The 23,102-nt window shown below is 39.4% G+C and overlaps 1 protein-coding gene across 2 annotated transcripts in view; it reads right to left on the bottom strand.

Annotated features, from left to right (window-relative positions):
• Window positions 1–12,582: 12,582 nt before the first annotated feature.
• Window positions 12,583–23,102, bottom strand: part of LOC144350257 (uncharacterized) — a 37,163-nt gene continuing 26,643 nt past the window's right edge. Inside the window, exons 1-2 of one of the 2 annotated variants that reach the window (XM_085504415.1) lie at window positions 16,986–17,058; window positions 12,583–15,363 (exon numbers count right to left, since the gene is read on the bottom strand). In XM_085504415.1, the coding sequence (XP_085360541.1) occupies window positions 14,386–15,348 (963 nt within the window). In that variant the 5' untranslated portion in view covers window positions 15,349–15,363; window positions 16,986–17,058 and the 3' untranslated portion in view covers window positions 12,583–14,385. Of the gene's footprint in view, window positions 15,364–16,985; window positions 17,059–23,102 lie in introns of those variants that run through there. The other variant, XM_078008507.2, reaches the window with a different exon arrangement.

The raw sequence follows: 23,102 nt of genomic DNA, 5'->3' as shown, positions 1-23,102 counted from the left end.
TCTGCTGAAGTAGGGTATGGTCCCATTAGATCCGCACACACCCTGTGAAAAGGAGAAACTACAGATTGGGAGAGAAGTTTAGAACGACAAGGAAGATTGGCTCGTTTGTTAGTATGACATGTTTTGCATGTACGTACATAGTCATAAGTATGCTTGGACATTTTCTCCCAAAAATATTTGTCTCGTAGTAGCCCATATGTGCGAGCGTAGCCCATATGGTTGGCAGCCAATTTCGAATTGTGTATATGACTAAGTATTTCTGACTGTAATGATTTAGGTACAACTAGTTGTTTCTTGACCCCCAGAGCACTATTTGCTTTACCCACAGGGTTCGCCATCCTGTAAAGAACACTGTCTATTATTACATAAAAATCAGCTTGATGCAAAATCTTTCTAGCTAGTTTTGTATCTTGAGGCAAAATTTCATCCTCATGGAATTTAAATAAAGGTTGTAGGTCTTGGTCTTGTCTTTGCTTCTGAGCTATAGATTTAAAAATATAATCATTTTCATGATCCGATGGCTCAGAATTGACAGCCGGGCTAATCAATTCTTCAGAAGTAGAGTTTGGGTCGTATACGCTGTCACCTTGTTGAGATTGAAAGCTGTGAGTTAATATGCATATTTCATCCATAAGTTGAGTGTCAAATGCAGGTGTAGGTGTGGTTTCTGGATTTAACAGTTTGAAAGCGTTAAGATCAGACTCAAGACAATTTAGGCTGTATACCTGGGAGTAGTACTTACCAGTTCTTTTTGGTGGATGAAGGTGGATCAGTGGAAGTTAGTGTAATTTGTTGGATGCTTTGTTCTATCATGTTATTGGGTCGGTTTGGCAGCTTTGATGTAAAAAGAGTTTTCCAACCAGATTTGGTGTGACATCAGCATTGTCAGAGATATCAGAATCTACTAGTATGCCTTCTCCATCAGCATATGTTCTTCTGCTGAGACAATCAGGTTGATTCATATACATACCTTTCTTATAAATCAGCTGAAAGTTGTACTGTTGTAAGGCTAAAATCCAACTACATAACCTACCTTTCAAGTTAGAGTCCTTGAAATAAGAGACCAGGTTGCTGTGCTCAGTGTATGCTTTGAAACAACGACCAGTCAGTTGTTTTGATGGCATAATAAAGTGAATAAAGCTCTTTTTCAGCAATGGTCCAACGGGACTGTGATTGAGAAAGTTTATGTCCACCACACATTATAATCCGTTGTACACCCTCTTGTTGCTGTTCTAAAGTGAAACCAACACCTATATCACTAACATCTGCATATATTTCAAATGGAATGTCCGACTTTGGATATGCAAGTACAGGTGATGAAGACAGTTTCCCTTTTAGAGTATTGAAAGCAGTCTCACATTTTTCATCCCAAACAAACCTTGTATGTGACTTGGTGAGTTCATGTAAAGGACTGGCAATGGTAGAAACATTAAGAATAGATCTGCGATAGTAGCCAGCCATGCCGAGAAATCGTCTCACCTCATGGACAGTTTTAGGAATGGGAAAATCTGATATAGCAGAATTTTTGGTGGGTGAGGGTGATATGCCCTTAGAGTTTAGAGTGTGACCAAGATACTCAATTTGACGTCTGGCAAATAGACACTTTTCTGGTCTAAGCTTCAGACCTGCTTTTCCAAGGGTTTCGAGTACTTGAGATATGTGTTTGAGATGAGTCTGAAAGTCTTTGCTATATATCATAATACCATCAACATAAATTGTGAGATATTCATACAGTGTTTACTGAATAGAGCGAAGAGTGTTCTTTGGAACTGGCTAGTGCTGTTTATAAAACCCATACATAGGACATCTACGGTACTGATAAATGTTATTGTGGGTTTTAAATGTTGTGAGGTGTCTGTCAGCTTCATGCAATTCTAGTTGGTGAAAACCAGATTGAATATCCAGTGTGGTAAAATATTGTGGATTTGTTGTTCCCACTGCTTCCAAACATTCGGTAATTTTTGGCAAAGGGAAAACATCAGGAATACTTGTGAGTTAAGGCCTCGCAAGTCACAAGTGATTCTACATAGATCATACATGTTAGGATACATGTCCCCGACCGTCCGTGAGTTCCTAAGTCTGTCCGTCTGTCCGTCCGTGTGTCCGTCTGTTCGTGCGTCAGTCTATCCAATGTCATATTTCAGAATCCTGTGGACCGATTCTGTCCATTCTTTGCATGTGCCTAGTACCTTATGTGGGACATATGCACATGCAGTGGTTTAGCGATTCGATTCAAAATGGCCGACTGGCAGCCATCTTGATTTTGAAAATGTTGTATTTTGGACATGCTTTGTCAGTTGTCATTCAAACTTGGTACATATATTATACATGTTAGGATACATGTCCATGCCGATTTATTTCGCAATTGGATCAAAGATGGTCGACTGGCAGGCTTCTTGTTTTGTTTTTTATGCGGTATCTTGGACGTGCTCTGTTAGTTTTCATTCAAATTTGGCGCATACATGTACTTTATACGTGTTAGGATGCATATCCATGACAATTTGTTTCAAAATCTGGTCAAGGATGGCCGATTGACAGCCATCTGACTGTTTGGCCTTACTACTATATTTCCACAATTTATGTACCATTTTCATTCGAATTTGGCACATACATCATACATTTCAGTGTGTTTCATAATCAGATCAAAGATGGCCGAATAACGGCTGTTTTTATTTTTGGCTATATTACTACTACACGAAACATGTGTTTTGATGTAAATAAACAATATGTTGTATACGCCACTTGGAACTCAAGTTTCAAAGACACGCTCGTGACAACCCCTCTGCTTTAATATGACGAGCACAAAGGGAACTTTCAAAAATTTAACGGGGACTGTGTCATTTTCAATGACTTGTTTACCATGTTTCTTTTTGATTATTTATGTACAGCCTTGCTAAATCTTGCTAAGCATTCAAAAGAGAGAATGTTTGTACCAGTTTTCTATATTTTAAAATCGTCTTTTGTGTATGTTCCACTATTCATAATGCTGCGAAATTTTAACAGTCTATAGCCAAGACTGTTTGAATAATAACAAGCAAAAAAAAGAAAGTAAATTCACTCCCAAATGCCAACGAACCTGCATCTATACCTTAACCATCCATGGTTTAACACTTTCCGTTTCGTGGATTTTACCTTTTTCATCGACTGTTGTCAGTCATTTGTTTGTACATTGTTCGTACATTTTCTTCCCACGAGTTTTGTAAATAGATCTACTTGCTCACTCACCTCTTCCCCAATGATAATAAATGAAAAAGAGGTCAAAGTGTAGGGGTGACGCCGCGAGATAGAAAGAAAGTGGTTTGAACCGCACGCCAGAGTGCAAAGGTTAAAATGATTGTAGCATTGATATTTTTAAAATTCCGTGTACTATATGGCTGCCAGCACTATGGAGTCGGTGAATTCTGGCAAGTTTCCATTGGTTTCTTGGTGAGCAAACTGTACATTTTTATGTAGAGTTGACATATTTTATTAATAATTGAAATAAGTGGTCTCTGACACGTCCATATTATTAGCCAATCAGGACCAATCATGCATTTAAGATGGCTGCGCCCGGCAATTGACATACAGCGGTAGTCATTCAGACTCGGAAAAACGTGTATTTTATCGCTAATTTGCCGAATTTGATCGTGGTATGAATAGATTAGCACTTAACTGTATTCAATTTGTGTGTTGTTTTTTCTAAGGTAAATGATTGATTACTGTTTAAAATTCGAATAATTGTGAAACTATGACGTCACTCTGGTTTTAGAGTGTCCACCCTTCTCGAACTTCGTTCTCGCCTAGGGGCTTTCACGGTCAGTCGACGAGCCCCTGTGGTCAAAACCTCCATGGCCGAAATTCTGCCTTACAATCATCCCGTATCACGGGACAGTTCTCTGCATTACCCATCCCTTGTAGAATAATACCTCCCCCCGCATGGAAGAGATAATTGTGGATTGCTTCCTGTGCGAATGTTATTGTTTTCAAGTGCATTGCTTCCCCGATGGACTCACTTCGATTATGTGCATGCAAATAGTATATACCGTACTAGAAATTCATTTGGCGTACATTTTGTATTTTTATTTTGACGAATACTATTTTAAGGCATGTTTTGTAAGTATCCAATGTGCTTATGAACATGTACTACTAGTATAATTAACGACAAACACTGCACCACAAAATACAATAGAGCTCAATGATAATACCTACAAAACAGTCATTAAATTGGTGGCACCACGTGATATTAACACGTGATTTTAAATTGTCGCGCATTTCGTGGACCGTACCAAATCGGTCGTTTTCTTCTCTGTGTTTGTTTTGCAATACCTTCAACTATGTACCGGCAAGCGGATACCGATAAAAAATACTGTAATGGAAACCTGTGCTTTATTGCATTATTAAACTACGATATTTGTTAACCTAGATAGACCTTTCGGGTCGCCAGGTAGTGGTGGAATATTCCACTCCATATATGTATAAGATGTACGCCTATTACAGATATTAGCCTATCGGATTGAGTATATAATATCACATGACCATTTTTGATTGAAACATAGAAGGTACTAACGGAAGGAGCCACGACGCCTATCAAGTGGCCACTTAAGCCTCTTAATTGGCTTATTTCCTTTTGTTTCAACCCAAATTAATCCTGATAAGGCCATTGTGTAGCTCATCTTTGATGTCCATGATAGTTTGCGATTGTTTACACAAGTAACGAGTTAGCGGAGTATGATACAACCCCGCCATTTTTTTAATGTGACTATGAAATATATGGGCATTAAGAAACTACGGTCATCACACATGCGCACTGGGTTTGTGTAGGTGTAAAAGGTCAAAATACGTATTTCACAACCGGAAATTCAACAGATGAACGTTTGACTTCACAAATTTCCCATGTTTTAAATATTTTTTTTTTTAGCAATTGTAACTAGAACAAGATTTCGAGTGCATACAACAACAATTCCTACGGACTCCTAAGAAATATTATCACAGAGAAAGTGTGGAGGCATGCTCTTCTTTCGATACTATCTTTTCTGTTGGTGTTCGCCGATGTCCGGTGGTCAAACATTTCGACAGTTTCGGGCGCCAAAATGGTACCATTGAATAATGCAATCGTCACAAGCAATCATTGATTAACTCTCATTACCATTACAAATACAAAATTCACGATATTTCATCAGTTCTTCTTCAATCAATGTTATATGTGACAATTTTCTATTAAAGTTTGCCATTTTCAATATTGTACATGCGAGGTACTATCGCTTCCGAACATGCTCCGAATATTACCGAATGCTCGGGATTAGCATAACCCATTGTACGAAGGTGTTAAAAGCTAACAAGAACAATGTTTGTGAACAAACATTGACAAACGATCATGGGGTAAAGCTAAAACAATAGCGTCGTGGCTCCTTCCGTTAGTACCTTCCATGATTGAAACGTACACTCTCTGTAATTCTTCTGGTCGAGCAGCATGGCGTTGATGTGATGCTTCATGGAAAATATAACTACTCTGTTTTCATCCAAAATCAGTGTTTGGATCGTTTTATTTCGATAACATCGTAAAGTGGTTGAACCGAGACTGTACCAGGATCCCCCTGAGAAGAAAGTGCGTGCTGTGTGTCCGCTAAATCAATTAATTTGGCCGCTTGTACGTACCACGTTACCATTTCAGTACACGTTCATGATGTTGGTCGGCCATATTTGTGTTGACTCATTAGCTTGCCAGTGGATACGAACGTTGTAATTTGGCGATTGAACGTCGGTGATTTTTGCACACTCGATTTGGTTTCCGACAGAGAAAAACAGACAAAACGAATTGTCTTTCTTTTTTTCAAGGTTCTGGGTATTTAAACTGCAGGGTCTGCTATCACGTTGTTTATTAGCTAGGGAAATTCTAGCTGCAGTTCTGTAGCTCGCTTGGTTTCGCTGTCGGTTATTTTGTTCGTCGTGGTGTTAACGCGAAACCAGGGAAACTACAGCGAAATCCCAGCGTTTGCCGCCATCTTGAATTAGTTATCGTGACGTCACAAGGCGTCACAGTTTTCCCATTTCACGCAGTTTTCGTCGTGAAATCGACCAATTTCGGATCATCGCCCTCAAAATAATTGATGAAATAGTTTCGGGATCCATCGACAGTAGAAACGTAGAAACTTGAGGCGAAAATAATGAAAAAAAAAACGGCTGTTACGGCCCGACCTGATTTCAGGTCGGTAAAATATGGTAACTCGCATAGGATGGAACTGTAGCTCCCTGGTTTCGCGTTAACACCACGACGAACAAAATAACCGACAGCGAAACCAAGCGAGCTACAGAACTGCAGCTAGGGAAATTCTATCGAGTCGGTATGGTCACGCGTCACACCTCCTTCTTGTCTATAAATACAACACTTCTTTTTCTTCATTCCTTCTTTCATAATCGTGAGGTCCGATCGATGTAGTATGGAGGTTTCTGTTGATAGCGAGATTATATTTAATGTTGACTCTGGGTTTTCTGCATCGTCACAGAAACAAGTGAGCAGTAGCCCTTTGGCGGGAAGCAATAACGTACAAAAATGAAAAGCTGGAAACAAGCTTTAGCTGATGAACAAGAACGCCTTGAAAATGAAAATAACGAATTAAAGAAGGCGTGGCAATCTTTCTATTTGTCGGAGTCCGTATTGAAGGTAGCAGGCAGAGAAAATCAACCTGTAGAGACAAGGCGGGAAAAGCATAGTGACGTGTTATTTTTACCACAAACTCCGATCATGCATAATGCTGTTGTTAAACGTGAATTTGACAAGTCTGTGAACTTTTTCCCAATATCGACTTGTAATAAAGTGAAAGAAAATACTAGTGATGTTTCCGTGTATGCAACCGATGGCGGATCCAGAGGGGGGGCATCCCCCCCCCAAACGCATGATGATTTATATCATCTGGATTACGCATAGCTTCTCTGCGATTTTCGCTCCGTATATCTTAAGCGAAGCTTCCCCCCCAAAAAAATACATTTTGCTGGATCCGCCACTGTATGCGACTGATGTTGGTGTCCCGATGTACCCTGAACAGAAACCGCCTGTTGCTATGTGTCACACGCAACGTAATATTACCGTAATTGATATAGTACAGGTGTGATGGTTCAAATACCAAAATGACAACACTAACAAAAAGACTTCCCTGGCGGCGATGATAAAATACGAACACGGAGCCAACTGATGAGGTTTCAACTGGTACTGGTATTATTATACTCTGCAAACATCAAGTACAATAACGCGGTAAAACTCCACTACTCCAATAACTAGATACTTAAACTCCAATACAATTCAACGAGATCTCCGATCTGATCTCAGCGCTGAACAACTCCCCTATATATACCCACACTGTCTATAAATAGACCATTACGTCAGCATACATAATGAGTCTGGAACTTACTACAAATTTCTAGAATGTTCCATTACCTTCTATTGCCTCCTACAGTGTTCTATTACCTATTCAACCAGTTTCTAAAAATTCGACCCAGACACAGTACGGTTCTAGAACATTCTCAGTCACACGGAAGTGGTAACAAGTCGTATGCGACACTATGGGAACCAATTCCAGACCCATTGCTCATCCAGTATACCCTGAATATGCATCGCCTTTCGCTATGGGAACCAACTCCAGTGATACTATGGTTAACAGTCCCAGTCAAACAGAACATGATGCGAGTACCTGGGTTGACAATAAAGTTAGGCACACTTCATATCGTTAAAGGTTGACCCCTGAACGATATTCAGGAAATGTATCATGGGATATATATCGAATCCATTTCAAGATTTACTGTGATATGCACAAACTTGATGAAATGGAACGCAGAGAGTATTTGTCGGCATTGTTGACTGGCCCTGCACTGCAATTGTTGAATTCTCTGGATATTGAAAGTCTGACATATTCCCAACTTTGCCAAAAACTTGCTGATCGGTTTGGTTCCATAGGTAGAAGGGATATCTGTAGGTTGCGACTAAAACAGTGTGTGAGAAAAGATGGTGATTCTTTACAAGGTTTGGCACAAGAAATCAGAGAACTAGTTTCTGTTGGTTATCCCGATACCAAGGGTGACATGTTTAAGCAGTTATGTATCGATGCCTACTCAATGCAATAGATATTCCAGAAGTTCGTAGAAAAGTTAATGAAACTGCACGTAAACCAGTATGTATGTTTGATGAAGTAGTGCGTGAGAGCATATTGGAAGAGAATTATTAACTGGTCCCAGAAAACGACCTATTGTACGAGTTGTTGGTGATAGAGAGGACTCCTCTGACAAAATAAATGAGTTGTCTGGTGTTGTGAAACAGTTGCTGCTGCAGTGTGTTGATAAAATACAGGGTGAAATTGCTATTCTTAAAAATTCAACTTCGACTCGAGATCAAGGTCAGGGGAAAGGTCGTAAAACTAAACTTTTCACTGAAGTAACAATTCAGGGTGTCAAATGTCATATACAAGTCGACACAGGTGCCACAGATACCTTTCTTGCAGAACATTGGTTCTTCAAAATTCCAGAAAAAGATAGACCTCAGTTGAAGGTCATTCACGAGTCAGTTTTGTTGGAAACAGTAAACAAGAAATTCTTGGAATGTGCCTTTGGTGTCTTGGGTCTTTCTACTATTGGGCCATTAAATTGTAAAATTGATGCTTTTAATGGAGTGTTGGAGATGAATGGACAAATTATTACATGTTCTGATAAACTTGATAATAATGTTGAATTTAAACCTTATGTATCGAGAATAAGTGTCACCAAATACACATATATCCCTGCATTGAGCGAATCTTTGGTGATTGGTAGAAAGGTTGAACCACCAAGGGTTGGTGAGGTTGAGTACTACTTAAAACCATGTTATAAAACTAATATTGGGAAAGCTACAGATAGAGCCACTGCTTGTATGAAATGTGACACAGTGCACTGCACTTTTGAGTCTTACGATGTCAACTAAATCTTTTGAGAATGGGATTGGTGTGTGTAATGCTATTGTGAATCCCTGGAGTACCAGACTACCTGTCCGTGTGCTCAATGTGAATGAGACTGATCAGTTCTTAAAAGCAGGTACTGTTATGGCACTTTTGCGAGTTGGGACAGAAGAAGTTGAACAGTTTGATCTGCCTGAGGGCAATGTTAATAATAGTGGTGATTGTGAAGAGATAAACACTGCTAGTTGTGAACCCTCTGGAGACAGATTTTACTCAATTAAGGCAAACACGGTTAAAGCTAAAGCCTAACAAATGCATTATGTTTAGTAAGGTTGTAGAATTTCTTTGTCACAGGATTTCAGCAAAGGGAATTGAAACTGATCCTAGTAAAGTAGAGGTTCTGCAAAATTGGCCCACTCCTCAATCTGTATCCGAGGTACGTGCATTTATAGGTTTAACGTCTTATTATCGGCGATTTGTTGAAGGCTTTGCAGAGTTGTCTCGCTCATTACATGACCTGACAATTGAAAGAAAAATGTGGTTTTTATCTGGAACGAAAGATGCCAGAGTGCATTTTATAGTTTAAAGGAAGCGTTGACTACAGCCTCAATTCTAGGTTTTCCTTCTCAACATGATACTCTTGTCCTTGACACTGATGCCAGCAATACCGGCATAGGTGCTGTCCTCTCTCAAGTTCAAGACAATAAAGAAATTCCAATTGGTTATGCTGTCGTGTTGTGTCTGCTACTGAACGTCTGTACTGTGTAACTAGGAGGGAGTTGTTAGCTGTAGTTAACTATGTAAAGTACTACCGTCATTATTTGTCTGGGAGACATTTCATATTGCGTACAGACCATGCATCTCTAATTTGGTTGATGCGTTTCCATAATCCTGAAGGATAATTAGCCCGTTGGCTAGAAATGTTACAACAATTTGATTTTAAAATCATTCATAGACCAGGTGTGAAACATTCTAATGCAGATGCCCTCAGTCGTCTGCCAGTGCAAACAATGTGGACATATGCACCCCAGTAGCTATATTTCCGAATGTCAGCAAAAGTTAACAAATGTGAAAACCTTTTCGTTAGATCCTAAAGCTCCAGAGTATGTACCTGTAGCAAGTACAGAGCATAACAAAGTTGTAGAAGTTGGTGATGCTGTTCAATCTCTATCTGTGAGGATGGGGCTGCAGGGAAGCCTTTGGTGGCCAAGAGCATGGATTCTCCGTCTGATAGTGATAAAGACCTTGATATTGGTCAGAAAAGCGGGCAGCATGATGTTGGCATACTGGTAGCAGTACCACTGTGGACCAACATTGAACTTCGTGTAAAACAACTTCAGGTGGATGGTATGAACATTTTGATTTCTGCTGTGGAAATTGGTGAAGAGAGACCTGCTTGGAAGGACATTTCATTGTTCTCACATAAGTTTAAGATGTACTGGGCTGCGTATGATCATCTGCGAGTAAATAATGGAGTTCTGTATCGCCTGTTTGAAACACCTGATGGTTTCAGAGTGAGGTGGCAAATGTTCCTTCCATTTGATTGTTGAGAACGTGTGCTGCAAGAATTACATACTGCTAAGTCTGGAGGTCACTTAGGAATGGAAAAATCACTTTCTAGACTGAAAATAAGATATTTCTGGTATGGTATGGCTTCAGATGTCCGGGCATATGTGAGGTCTTGCAGTGTTTGTGCTCAACGTCAATCTGCACAAAAACCAAGAAAAGCACCACTACAAACATATATGGTAGGAAATCCAATGGAACGAGTGGCAATTGACATATTGGGGCCTTTTACTGAAAGTTCTGAGGGCAACAAGAAGGTCTTGGTCTTTGCTGACTATTTTACTAAGTGGCTAGAATGTATACCTTTGAAAGATGAGAAAACAACAACAGTTGCCAAAGCTTTGGTCAGTGTTGTCTTCAGTCGCTTTGGTGTGCCAGGTGAAATTCATTCTGACAAAGGGAAGTGTGTTCATTGTTGGGAATTTCCAAAACTTACACCACTCCACGACACCCTCAAAGTGATGGAATGATAGAAAGGCACATGAAGATTGTAGTGGGAGTAATTAAGTCTTATATAGACCCATCGGCCCAACAGCGTGATTGAGATCAGTACTTGCCATATGTGTCCATAGCCTATCACTCATCCGTACATGCATATACCGGGGAAAGCCCAAACATGTTGTTGGGACGAGAGGTAACATTACCAGGAGATTTAATGTTTGAAGTCAACAACGATGAGTGTGACAGTGGTAAATCTGATTATGTTTTGGATCTAAAGGCCAAAATGCAGAGTGCACATGTATTGGCACGAGAACGACTAGGTGCAAGTGCTCGTCATCAAAAGAGACATTATGACCATTACCTTATAAGAAAGGGTACCTGGTCGGAGAGTTTGTGTGGCTAAAGGAAGAATGGAGGAGGAAAGGTCTCAGCCCCAAACTACAAATGAACTTTGAAGGTCCATATATGGTTGTCAGTAGAATATCTAGCGTAGTCTCTGCAGCAAGTTTAAAGTAGTTCATTATGAGAAACTGAAAAGATACCAAGGAAAACCAATCATCCCTTGGCTAGATCGTGTACCATTAGTAGGCTTGGAACAGAGAATACAAGATGGTCACCCAGAAGAAGAACTCCAAACTACGAAGGTGACGGACCAGATTTCTGCTGTTGAAACTTCACCTTTAGACCCATCTGGAAGGCCAGAAGAGTCAGCGAATACTGAGACTATGACTATGCTTTGCAAAGACAATAATTGTGAGAAGAACAACCAGGGTGACAGACAGTCTAGGTACCCGAATCGTGATTGGAAACCAACACTTTATTATGAGTACGGAAGGATTAGACGTGTAAACTTGGATGATGAAGATATTTATCAAGTTTGAGAATATATTTGAACATATTGAAAACTATAGAAAACTACTTTTGTTTTAGATGCATGAACCCTTTTTTGTGTATAAGCATATTGATGTTATACAGACCAGCAGCCTGCGTGCATGCAAGTCTATTAGGTGTTATGTGTTCGTGATTTATTCTTTTACAGGTATATACAGATCGGATTGACAATGTTTATTGTAGGTAACCTATGTGAAGCTAGACTTGTTGTAACTACTGTTGAGATTACGACTCAAACACAAGATGTAGTTTGGACTAGGGAGGAGGAGTGTAATGGAAACCTGTGCTTTATTGCATTATTGAACTACGATATTTGTTAACCTAGGTAGACCTTTCAGGTCGCCAGGTAGTGGTGGAATATTCCACTCCATATATGTATAAGATGTACGCCTATTACAGATATTAGCCTATCTGATTGAGTATATAATATCACATGACCATTTTCGATTGAAATGTACACTCTCTGTAATTCTTCTGGTCGAGCAGCATGGCGTTGATGTGATGGTTCATGGAGAATATAACTACTCTGTTTTCATCCAAAATCAGTGTGTGAATCGTTTTGTTTCGATATCATCGTAAAGTGGTTGAACAGAGACTGTACCAGGATCCTCCTGAGAAGAAAATGCGTGCTGTGTGTCCGCTAAATCACCGTACGACACAGTAGAAAGTGTTGTTGTTTATCGCCCCAAAATTACTAGGCCGGGTAAAGTTCTTTTTGTAGTGGAGCCCCGAATAAATTCCATTACAATACCATATTAATAACAAATAAACTCAAAGTACTCACATATTTATCAGTTATTAATTTATTAAATACATTGTAGTTTCAATCTACCTTACCCACTTGAATCGATACCACCGTTGGTTCACACCCCCCAACACCAAATCCAAGGATGCATCTAATTAGTGATATCGTGCATCAATCGAAACGACTCAAGCATAATGCGTTAACTATGACACCTTCAGTGATATATTTAGTAGCTGCAATACAACTTGCACTAGTCGCGCGCCCTCTAGTGACCAAGTGATTCTGTGACGTCAAAATGATGTAATGATTGAAATCAGAGCGACGACTGCGCTTGCTTGTGTCGTCGTACGTTATTTAGAATATAGTGAATATCGCAAAATTGTACTCATTGACAGACGGTCATGGGAAGTAATGTGTTAACTCCATATTGGGTTTTGCAAAAAAATTGTGGTTTAGCAAATTGAACTATAAAGGGCGTTTGAGGGAAACTCGTATCTTTTCCACAGCACTGAGCTAAAATCCTATTTTCAAGCAACGCGTTAGTGTTTTTTTTTTATGTTATGGTTATAAAAATAATGTATTCCAAACCTGATTTAAAATCCACCAGATCTGTTTAGTAAATAAGATAGATGCATGTTTGTTTTCCACTGTGATATGGAAAATATTAAAACATAAGTTAAAATAAATGAAATAGTCAATCGGATACACTTGCCCAGTTCCTACGGTTCCTACAGCTAGACAGCTTGCAGCCAAAAGCAGTGAAAAATCTAAAAAAAAATCTTTCCGGTTAAATTAATGGAAAGTCCAACAATATAACCATAATTTAGAAAAAACTAAAGCATTGCTTGAAACAGTTGGTTTTAACATAGGGCTCTAGAAACATTATACGAGCTAAAGGTCCGGTTTTTTTTTTAATGCACAATGTATTTTATAAGGCGCACTAATTTGTATCACCAGCGGGGCTGGAAGTCCTAGAAAAATTGCTCAATTCGTCAATGGACGTACTAGTACGTCCATGCTTCGTCATAGAATAAAGATTAACCCTGCAGTAAAGATCTTCCCGAGTTCGAATTATTCTGGTAAAGATCTTCCCGATTCCGCATTATACTGGTAAAGTCTCAGGCTGGGTGCGGCACGCGTTAAAAAAAAAAAACTTTCACGCCATGAAAGTGGTGGACCGCTGTGAGCCGCGCCGGGCTGTTGCTATGGTAAATGGCGCGCGGAAGTCTCACTTGGCGGCATATGGATGACACGACCAAGCGGCGACACAGTCTCCTAATGTCATGTGTAAATCCTGCCGCTGGACATGATGTGGTTTCACACATTTTAAGAGGGAAAACATTTCAAACACAAGAGCGTTGTAAAGCATCCAGTTTTCAAGACTAATTAAAATCTGGAGGCCATTTCGTAACGGATATTCTCAACCTTTCGTTTTCATGCAATAAAATATTGTCTGAAGCAGTTATGTGAGTGTCTCTGAGTTGTCTTTTGAAATCCTCTTAAAAACTCAGGTAATGTCATTTCAGAAAGTTCAATTTTCACAATTTTATGTCGATGGACCCCCAAGAAAGCTCGCACCGTCAGCGCTCGTTGGTCCCTCACAGAGTAAAAAGACCCCCCCCCCCCCAAAGCAAAATCGTGGCTTCGGGCATATCCCAATGCCCTCTACAGTTCATTTTTTTATCCCATAATCGTTCGCAAAATCCAATATGGAGTTAACACATTTTTCCTTAGAGATAACTCTTTGAGCTACATTTCTTTCAATCATTTACGTCATTTACACGCGACTCATGGGACATATATATTGACAGTGTATAAATGATATCAGATTTCTTATTATTTAAATCAGATTTCTGAGGTTTTGACAAAGAGTGATTTGTTGTCATCCGGTTCGTCAACAAGCTCGTTGATCGTTTCCACTCCTTCCAACCATTGATTAACACGACATTTTAACGCTCGCATCTTTTTATCATCTATGTGGGTGTCATTTGTTCTGATGCTGTCTGCAGGCGTTGCCATGACACCCACATAACCATCAGCAGTTTGGCTTGCATTGCTAGAGTCCGAAGACCTGCTGGTTAAAAGATGTTTTCTTTTACTTGTATATACATTTTTTTGAACTTCGTTTTCACTGGGAGGCCTTGGGACACGAATAGTGTCGTTGTCGTCGTCATCGCTACTGTTAACAATCGTTGTCTCTGGTAGGTCTAAAGTCGTATTATTGAGTTTTCTGTACATCCTATTTGTTACCACGCTGCTAGAAGCGATACGAGAAGTGATAAATTCAACGTCCTCTGGTACCCCTGCTGTACGGTAGAAGAATTCCTCTTCGTGGGCTCTCTTCCAAAAATCGCTTGCTTTTGCTCTTGCCGTCTCGCATTCTCTTCGTGCACGCCGTTTCAAATACTCCGCTCCGTCCGAGGTTTGTGGTCTGTTCGGTCCAGCTTCTTTCCCTCTGCTATGTTGTGTGGACCCAATCGCGGTATACCGTGAACTCTGTGGAACAATCGGCGACCGCACGCACGCGGTTCGTAACAGCCTTGCTCTCATTCGTGGGGAGTCGACCAATACCGGAAGACCTTCTGAGTTGATTTTAATAGTGCCTACAGAATGAGGGCGCTCTTTTGCAGGTCGCGCAATAGTCCCTTCCGGGAGGGTGAAAGTCACCGCTTTACCCAGTGATACGCGTTTGTTATTTTCAGGTTGGTGTGATGTAAGTTTTCTGTTCGGTTCTCTGGGTGCACTTATTGCATGTTTGTTTTCCAGACCTGTTTCTGAACGACGTGGTAGTCGGCTTGTCATCATCATAATGATGGATGTTATCTGAAATGATAAGGAGTCGCATATTAAAGACTGAGAACATACCCCCTAAGTCAATTACATTTTTCACAGTAAGCAGTTTCGATTTTTTTATATTTATAAAGAGAAACAAACATATTATTAAATAAAAACATTCAAAAAGTACTCGCATAACATATTGTTTTTTTTTTTTCATTGACAACCTGGGTGATATTGAATGTTTAGGCACTGGGGTTTGAAGTACAACATTTTGTTTCTTTTCACACAAACTTAGCTACGTAATATTAACGAATAGTAATCGAAATGCATATAAAAACTTTCACGTTGTATCTGACACATTTAAATACCAACTGGAAAAAATTATCAAAGCGCCCTCAACAGGTCTGATATGTGCATATTAGTTAATATGTGTGAATTCGCTGAATACTACTAGTATATTATTAGACTATTAATTAAAGCGCGGCAGTCGTCGCGCTGCGCATGTGCGACATTTGTATTGATAAACATATATTTTCCCACAATCCAATGCGCTCTTCAAATGGAAATCACATGTATGAGGTTTGACCTGGGCGCGACTTGCACTGATTACCGCCGGTGACTCCTTCGATACCTTCCAATCACATGAAAATTACCCAATTAAAGCTTGGAAACGTCTCAGTTCGTACTCGTTGGTCTGCACAACAGTCAAAGTCGTCATCTTTGTCTATATGAGAGCCATATATCTCGCACATGCGCAGCGCGATTACTACCGCGCTTTATTACACAGATGTTACGACGTTATACAGTGACGATGGTACATACTAGTAATGGTGTCTACGCTATATCAGACAGGGCGGAAAAAAAGACAAAGTCATTTGTTCTGCATGAAGAAACTCTAACACCAGTGATTAGGACATAAATCCAAATATTCCCAGAATGCAAGTGTAACATTTTTTTTAAATAAACTCAAACATTTGTAACCACTATCGAGTATAACAGTCATTATCACCACCCAGGCCATTTCCACTGCGCCAATATCATGTGTGTCGTTATTTCCTGTGCCACCTGTACCAGTGACATTATTTAATAAATTCTAAACCCACAGTCCCTCCTTGTAAATATAATGCCATGGACACTCAGCCTCGTCATACCATATCCACTTTGTGATACTCGGAGTGTGTGTTGACGGCCGAACGGGCGGGTATTATCTTCACTGATACGAGTTCAAATAATAAACTAATAAGGTGGAATATTAGGACTATGATAGTACGAATGTGTAAATTAAAAGCGAATCTCAATACAGTTGAAAATAGTTTGTGTTTGTATGATGTTCACTGTACAGTAAACACGTCGATCCTACTGCACTGTGTTGGATGCCACAAAGGGTACACCAAGGTATCATCAATGAGAACTGTTTGTATCTCAATTTCAATCCCAAACTCAGTGCCGGAAAGACCAACAAGGACAACCACGACACCACCAGACGACCTTCCATTGGCACACATTACAAAGGTATGTCCTGACCGACCAAACGAGCGATTAGAAATTATTACGAAAATGTACAAAATAAAATTCTAATCGAAATCAGTTGGACCTCAGACACTTGGGTTGGTTGTCTGAAGTTGGACTAATACACAACGTCAGAAAAAGGAAACAATCCGGCTTACCTGTAGTTTGACCTACTGATTGCAGTACGTACACCCTATACTACAGCACAGCCACTCATAATCCGTATTGGCAGAACAAAGCATATTATATACTTTTCACAATAACAAGTTTATTGACTTTTTACGTCACTTTAAGTCTATTATCTATTGTTTTCTTGTGGAAGGATAGATTGTATAAAGCATGCATTTAATTTCTCCAGTGGTGCGATACATGCCACTCATAGCTAGTTTACCAAGTCAGTGGTGGAAGGTTTTGGATTACCTCCCGGAGGCAATGTGTACGACTGATAATAATGGGTATATGTTATATCTTGTTTTCGTGATGTTGTAACATTAGATTTACTACTAGTTTTAGTGGAAAACATGTTTATTTACTTTCGAAATTAACTATCAAATCGAAAATGGGAATGCCTGTACTTTTTTTTAACGATCGTTTTCATCGGCGTGGCTATAGAAATACTAGTATTCGCTTTGCTGATTAACTACCTTCTATTAAAACATCGGCATGACGTGACGTGACAAACAACGTTATTTATAGCAAACACGTGATGCAGACTAACGAATAAGAGCCCCGTAATTCAACAAACTCACGTTACATCGAATGGTCGTTGAAAGTAGCGCCCGCATACATCATATTACCTGGAATTGTGTTTTATAGAATTTGGACCTTGTTGTTGGAAGAAAAAAATCGTTCGTTGTGTTGTTTAAAGATTGTTGGACGAGATTTTAACATATATATGGTATTTATTGTACTACATGGCCAAAATACAACGGCACATAAATAAACATCACATAGTAATGGTCAAACCATGCTCAAACTAAATTGCTGTTTCAGTCATTTCTTAAAATTACTCAGGCTTGGTGAACGAAATCATACAATTGTTTGAGTAAGGTGTCGTTCTCAGATGACATTGACTTAACAATGGAGGGTTATAATAATAGTTTTGTATGTATTTGCCTTTCAAAGTGTCAAAGAATGGACAAATCAAAACAAAATTATATTCTTGTGACTCGCACGTAAACACTTCATAAGCACAGGTGTGTTTTAAAAGCACAGATTAAAGTCCAGTATTATAAAGCATTTTTCAGTATTTACTAGTAACGTAGTGAGTTGGCATATTAAAGCGCGGTGGTCGTCGCGCAGCGCGTGTTCGAATTTCATGTAAATAAACAATGTATTTTACACGCGTTGTATACGTCGCTATGAGTCCCATATCGAACAGGACGCGGCGCGACGACTACCGCCCTTTAATTAATTTTGCTGAATGCTTGATAACTCATTTGCTGTTGATAAATACATTGGGTAACGAACGCACTCCCTGACGATTACTAAGTTTTAAAATTAACTATATATGCTTTCCTTGCTTGTTGGGACAATACTTTAGCATCATTAAACCACTACAGACGACAGGAGAATGAGACACCCAAATATTTGCATGACGCACGATTTGACGTTTTGATAGATACTATTTAAAATAGTAAACATTTCCCATTTTAAAAGAATATACCAAAGCTTTTGGCGCTCAACGTTATCGACAGTTTTTGCGCAATACAATACAGGGATATTTTTGAAATGTCAACAGTAGAGTGGCTCTCCTAAATCACACCCGAACTTCCCCCATTACGCCAGACTAGTGGACAAGACTCCTGTTTAGAATAACTCGCGGAAATATATTTTGAAGAGGCATGTCGCTATAATTACTTGGCGAGTGAGAACAGACTTTGTTATATATAGCTCTTTGGATCAATTCTCTGGAAATACTCCGTTTTCGAATAACCTTTTGAAAAGGATGCTAAGATGGGGAACCATCTGCTCGCACGTTTCTTTAAAGCATTTAGGTCAGACTTTTTTTATTCCTTGTTTCTCGAGATTTTATAAGGCAATTTTTGTGAGGAGTGCGGAAAAAATAAAATTAATTCTTTTTTTTCCATTAGATTTGTGTGATTCTCAAAGAATTGTAAGTGAGATCATTGATCGGAGAGAAGAAATGAAATAAAATTTTATTCCATGTATAACCTTGTTTCTCATCTGCGCGAGACTTCGGTGCTTTGATCATGATACTCCCACGAAAATGCAACTTAGATTTGGTATGCGGCGGGCGGTGAAGAAAATGAAGATAAAAATAATATTTTACGTTGAAATAAATTATTATTTTAATTTCATTTTCGGCTCCTGCTCATTCGGCGGGTTCGCAAAACATGGGATAATACAATTCTGGCCTTACCGATGATTCCATCTGAACCGGGAGATTTACAAGGTTATTCGCAATAGGGTCATTCAAAAGGTCAAAATTCTAACCCTCATTTACATCAACTAGCGGAAGTAGATTGTGATCCAGAAGATCGTGGAAGAATGTATGTCATTGGTCAGAGGAAACATGTACTGAAGTGGGAGTATATGTACGATTGAATTTGGTTAACAATAACTAGATTATTTCTTTCATTTTCAAAACGAAATCTGTTATAAGGTTGTACTAGTACGTATGGCTGTGATAGACAAGCGTCTATTGAATGTTTTGACCATGTTACACTCCTTAGCTGCATCATTTTCACAGAATTCTGATGGGATAATTAGCATCTAGACAGTTGGGGAGAACACGTGATGAACAAATTCCTCTGATTTTGGGGGTCCCGGACAAATTTTGTTACATATTTACATTATTAGACAGTTGGTTAGTATTCAGAATTCTGAAGGTAAATCATGGTTAGACTCTAAACGGGTCAGAATACAAATTGTTAATTTCATAGCAAATTGCTAAAGAGGCTGGAATATGTTCAACAGCTAGATTGCGCTGCATGTGTAAACAGCACGATTTACGTCTTACTCGTAACTCATTGGTAGTGTTAACGCTACACAAAGTACGGGCTAATCTCATATGTTTGCATGTCGGATAGAACCAAATGCGTTCACACATAAGAAGAAACAGTGGTTAGCTAAGGAACGTCCAAACTAGTTAAGAATACAATGTATACAAACATCTTCAGTCATTTTTACTATGATTATTCGGTAAATATGAAAGTATACATGTGAGTTCCACGCTTATAAAACAGTACAAAAGCAAATTCAGGAAGTGCAGATTGCAGAATAACAGGCCTCACATGTCCCTAGATGTGCTCGTATCCTCGGGGCGGACATCCGGGCATTTTCTACCGTCTGGCAACCCTCGCGGTGAAAACAAAGACCAACAACTCGCAGACTGAAACGGTACTTCACGATGGTTGTTGAGAGTCCCCTGAACAGTGTAACAAGATTAGCCCTACGTGTGTAACATATATGAATTTGGTTGTTTAGGATTACTTCAAAGTTGAGTTTGTGCACAGGGAGCTGGACAAACTTATGTATTTTAATAAATTATTAAATAATAAATAGTTATATAACTTTTCTTTTACCCCCCCCCCTTTCCTGGTGTCGATTTCAAGTAATCACTGGTCCTTGTTTATACCACTCTTTCCTTTATCACAATCTCCGTTACGCGCTAATGGTATATGCAAATTTTTACGCGCGATGCAGATACGCCCTATATAGTAATAGTGATTACCTGAAATCGATACCAGGAAGAGGGTGGGTAAAAAAAAGTTATATAACAATTTATTATTTAATAATTTATTAAAATACATAAGTTTGTTCAACTCCCTGTGGTTTGTGTTGTTTTCTCGAGTTTTCACCGGCTCCACCGGCGTTCCACAGCAGCGCGCACAAAGCCCATAGAAATACGTGGCACAGTGGTGCGCGTCTTAGCAACGTAGAACGTCCGTGACGTAGCTCCCCCCCCCCAGGATAGTCAGGTTCCACGCCTGCACGTGCATTCATGCCACCTACCACCATGACGATAGCAGATACCTCGTGAAAATTAGCTAATATTCAGCAATAGCTTGACTCCATTGATTGAATCAAGAGCATTGTAAGCGGAAAAGTATTCGAGAGGAATTTAATAGTATCAAATAAAATATTTTTTTTTTTCAAATTAAAAGTGACGCCTTTGACTAAAAATATACAATCACAGTGAAGAGACTGAATGTGTTTACCGAGGTCAACAAATATACAACCGTGGCGCATATCGCATGTTTCACGGGACACTGCTACACCGCGGTTTAACACTTTTAACCTAATGTGGACATGCTATCACGTGTATTAGTGACGTACGACGTGCATCAACGCGCTTACAGCGTGGGGGTAAATTGTAGTGATCAGTTGATCAAGTATTCTGGCGTCATCTCGTATCACATCATACATCAATACTGTCGGAAAAAGACGTATCAGTTTGTACGCCCTCTGTGGCAATGTGGTGTTTACATCTAGCTTTTGTATGATTCTATGTTAGCACTATACGTCGTATATAGTTATATATAAACGAAACATATCCATTGTGTGATTTTATAAATACATACACGTATTCGGAGATTATAACTGGCAATTCTCACAAGATATATTAATTTATCAATAAATGTGGCCTAATAATGAAATTGCTTTGGTTGTGTAGTAACATTTTAATTTCTTATTTTACTTTCTATTTCGTCATGGACTGAAGGCAAGGCATGTATTATTTATCTGGGACTTATGGCATCGCTGCACCGAGTAAACGGTGAAAATGTTTAAGAATTACGTACAATTTGTTATAAGCTTTTAAAAGTCATTTGTTCGAAACAAAATCAGCCCGGGGGCGCTCTGCTGACGTCAACAACACATTAGTAATATATGGGTACTCGGTACTATGTACCACCACCACCACAACAACAACAACAACACATTGATTTACGAGGTGAACCAACATTATATACATTAGTTTTCTCTTCTAGTACTTGAAATGAACTTAACATATATTTCCAACCTTGGACTATGTGACTTCCTCTGATACGCACGATTGTGTGTGAGTTGACTCCCAGCCAAGATGTGTCGGCCTTTGTGTTAAGTACCGTACCCGGTTGACGAATCGCCGAAATTCTGAAAATTCAATTCCGAGAGAAATAACAGGTCACGTAATCAAACAATCAAAATAGCGGTGTCGTCCATAGAATAAATTATAAAAAAAAAAACAATGTTATTTAAAAAAACAAATAGAACTGTGCTGGATGGCTTGCTAACGGAACATGATTTTCAACTGAGAGAATGGTCGACATTTATCTCAAATCTCATATACGGCAACGGAAGAAGGTATTATGGCTGGGGCTGGCTAACTCTTGTTGAAGCTCAATTCCCAGGTGCTGCTTCAAATTTAAATGTTGATGCTGGACGGGTGTATAAAAACTAAATGCTAACACGCTTACAATGGAAACCTTAATTGACAGGAACGAGATTGTCGGGTCATATTGAGTTCACCGACACACCAATATCGATTTCTTTCAGAACATCATCGACATCCCAGTGGCATTACCAAGGAAACGTCAACTGTCAATCTGGGACTGTGTTGATTGAGTTCGCTTATAGGTCAGTTTACAACTTGAAACGGCCATCGTCGTGGCATTGTGGACAATACAATAGTTGTTATTTTATAAAAAAGAACAATCATTGCATTGGACACCGACATGTGCGAAACATGCGTTAAACAATAACTTTTTTTCGGAAATCGACCTTATTCTGAACTTATTAGGACAGTTTTTACTGATAGGTCCACTTACTCGTCACGTGATTTAATCAGACAACTGTTGCTAGCAATGCATCTGTGCCAGCAGAGACCGATTTATGAATAACAGACATATCGAGGACAGTCACGTGACATGATCAGACGTTGGTCAAGGTGAAATGTAGGTTCAAGCAGTAAATAGGCAGAATGTGAGAGGGCGTTTAGTCGACGTGTATTTATCCCCCGGGCCATTTCGCCCTGGCAACAGCGCCATTATCATTGACGGCAAAAAAGCCGTGATATTATCTAAATTATTAAATCTATCAGCGAACACATTTCACCACCGCCGACTTTTTCAGCAGGATCGGGTTTAGAGGGTGCGAATCCCATATTTGCGCAAACTCGAATTACCCACAATGCAATGTGATAATAACTTCATTGTAAAGGTGACCCCGCCGCCTCTTCAAGCATAAATCCTACATGCGTTCCCTTCTAAACTTGTATCCTTCGCCCAGCAATCACACCTCGAGATGATTTCCAAAATGTTGTATAGTAT

Source organism: Saccoglossus kowalevskii, chromosome 10 (genome assembly GCF_978046115.1).
Source record: "Saccoglossus kowalevskii chromosome 10, keSacKowa6.1, whole genome shotgun sequence".
Taxonomy (NCBI): domain Eukaryota; kingdom Metazoa; phylum Hemichordata; class Enteropneusta; family Harrimaniidae; genus Saccoglossus; species Saccoglossus kowalevskii.
Note: the sequence above shows the minus strand (reverse complement) of the source record. Positions and strands in the feature narration are given on the sequence as shown.